Consider the following 2295-nt stretch of genomic DNA (forward strand, 5'->3'; position numbering starts at 1 on the left):
TCACAGTACCAGCAGCAGGAGTGTACCATATCACAAGTCACGTAAAGTTCTACGTCGAGGACAACAGGAAGGATGACAAGCCACTCCAAACATTCCAGCACCAGGTTGTCCGCTATAGCGCCTCCAGCCAGACACAGGTCGTGTTGTTTGAGAATGCTGTGACTGAGTGTAAAGATGGTATCAATGACGGAGCTCACATGGAGTACCCGAGTGATGCTGATGGACTGGCTCAGTTAGATGCTGGAGATCAGGTGATGGTGAAGGTGTCCCACTTGCAGACGCTGAAGCATGATCGCGACTGGCACTATGTTGATATACATATTGTATACAGAGAAGTTTGAATGAAACCACCATCAGATATGCAGTACTGCACTATTGAGTGTAAAGCCAGCTTTCCCGATCAATAGTGTGGCAGCTGGAATGTGGAATACATTCTTTGGTAAATAAGAGCAATGACAAGCCCATGAGTGCTGCAGCTGGAGGCGCTAGCGCTTGCCTGAGATGGAAAAACGTAGCTGTCGCGTAAAGAGGAAAGGAAAATATTGACCGTGCAGGTCACGATGACAGCATCTCAATTTGACAAACATGGATTCAAAATACATGCACCTACATTTAGTTAGCTTGATATCATAAGCCATAGTTTAGTGCGCATGTTTCATTTATGGTAGATTATCCATAAATACCCTCATTTGCTCAATTGGTCGTATTACAAGTGACGTTATCATTTCTTTTGTGTTATCAGTACAAATACGCTTTCGCGCATGAGAGTAATTTGGGTGTCATTCTGATCAGTGAGACAAAATAAGACTTAAAACAAAGCTGTGATTCTGAAGTCTAGGGTAGTTATAGACTAGAGACAAAAGACACTGGATATCATAGTATTTTATACATATGTATGGCATTAATATAAGATATGTATGTGTCTGTTATAAATCTGTTTTACTGCAATATTTGTCATTTATTGTATGTCTCAAACTACATCTGTCTGACACGGGCGTATTTTATGTTGAAGCATGTTATTTGTACACATTGTATTGTAGTACACTTATTTAAGTAAACTTATACGCTGTCTTCGCCTAACTAGATTGATATGTTCGGGTGTTATTTGTTGACACTCTCATCTACTTTATCAGATGTAGTTGTTTTACAAGTTTACAGTTAGAATGTGACCCACTTATGGGCCTCTCATGACCATCAAACTATTTTGTTTAACAATTTGCTCCCTACCTTCAACTACCTGTTCACACTGTTTATATTATGCTGCATATATGGACAAAGATAATATCAAATGCTCTTCTGTTCACAGATTGTTTAAAGAGGTATACCATGTAATAACACGATCATTTGAAATATTGTAATGATCAATCAGCAAATTTGTAGGAACATATCACCCGATTTCAACCAAATCAGACACGCTTTTCTGAGAAAGTACTACATGACTGTGACTAAGGGTTGAACCTGTCATTGTGAGTGATCTGCATGTTTATGCGATCCGGAATAACGTTCATTTATATTTTGTTTTAGAACCTCAACAGAAGTTATTTTTCCAAACTGATAAAATATAAACCTTAATCAAATAATAAGATATCAGAAATAAATGATAAACATACTCTTTTATTTTTACCATATCATGATAACAGTGTTTAAATAGAAATTATAAATTCACAAAAATATCACAGCCATGTATGAAACCTTTTCAATATACGTTCGGCATTTTAATATTTAAAAAATCATATTATTAATGTACTGCCTTCATATTTACCGTAGACAGGACTCAAACCAGGTTAGAATAATTCATTATACTTATAATGCTTATCTGAGCATCTGCATAGTCAGCGCAGGAAATACCTTGCTGTAACCTTACACATGCAATACAGGGAAGGTGTATTATAAACCACATATTCAGTTTCCTTGTGGTGCGACATACGTTATCTAACCTAGCAGTGAATTATAGAGATTACACACCACGCTAAACAGCGACAGCTTTACCATTTATATTCAAGTCCAATACATTCTCTAAATATTCACTTTACAATTTCCCTACACGTAGGTTACGTATATATTACTTTTAATCCTTCATTTGTGAAACTTGAGAGACAGTGTCCTGCAAAAGAATCCTAATGTCTCACCACTCACCACTCGCTCAGAAAGTACATACAGCAAAGGTGACCCCAGGCGTCCGAATCAGTAGACGCTCCTGTCGGGCCTCGGCTCAATTATTTTTAAGGAATGGAGAGTTACTCGGACAATAACGTAGACACAATTCCACCGATATCGGTGTCACACGGACTCCTG

At 37.8% G+C, this 2295-nt stretch overlaps 1 protein-coding gene across 1 annotated transcript in view; it reads left to right on the forward strand.

Annotated features, from left to right (window-relative positions):
* LOC139461651 (tumor necrosis factor-like) overlaps window positions 1–341 on the forward strand; it is a 6375-nt gene extending 6034 nt beyond the window's left edge. Inside the window, exon 6 of the mRNA XM_071243114.1 lies at window positions 1–341. This exon is cut by the window's left edge and continues 99 nt beyond it. Within this exon, the coding sequence (XP_071099215.1) occupies window positions 1–341 (341 nt within the window).
* Window positions 342–2295: the final 1954 nt, after the last annotated feature.

This window comes from Haliotis cracherodii, unplaced genomic scaffold (genome assembly GCF_022045235.1).
Source record: "Haliotis cracherodii isolate W230 unplaced genomic scaffold, xgHalCrac1.p SCAF_15, whole genome shotgun sequence".
Lineage (NCBI taxonomy): Eukaryota > Metazoa > Mollusca > Gastropoda > Lepetellida > Haliotidae > Haliotis > Haliotis cracherodii.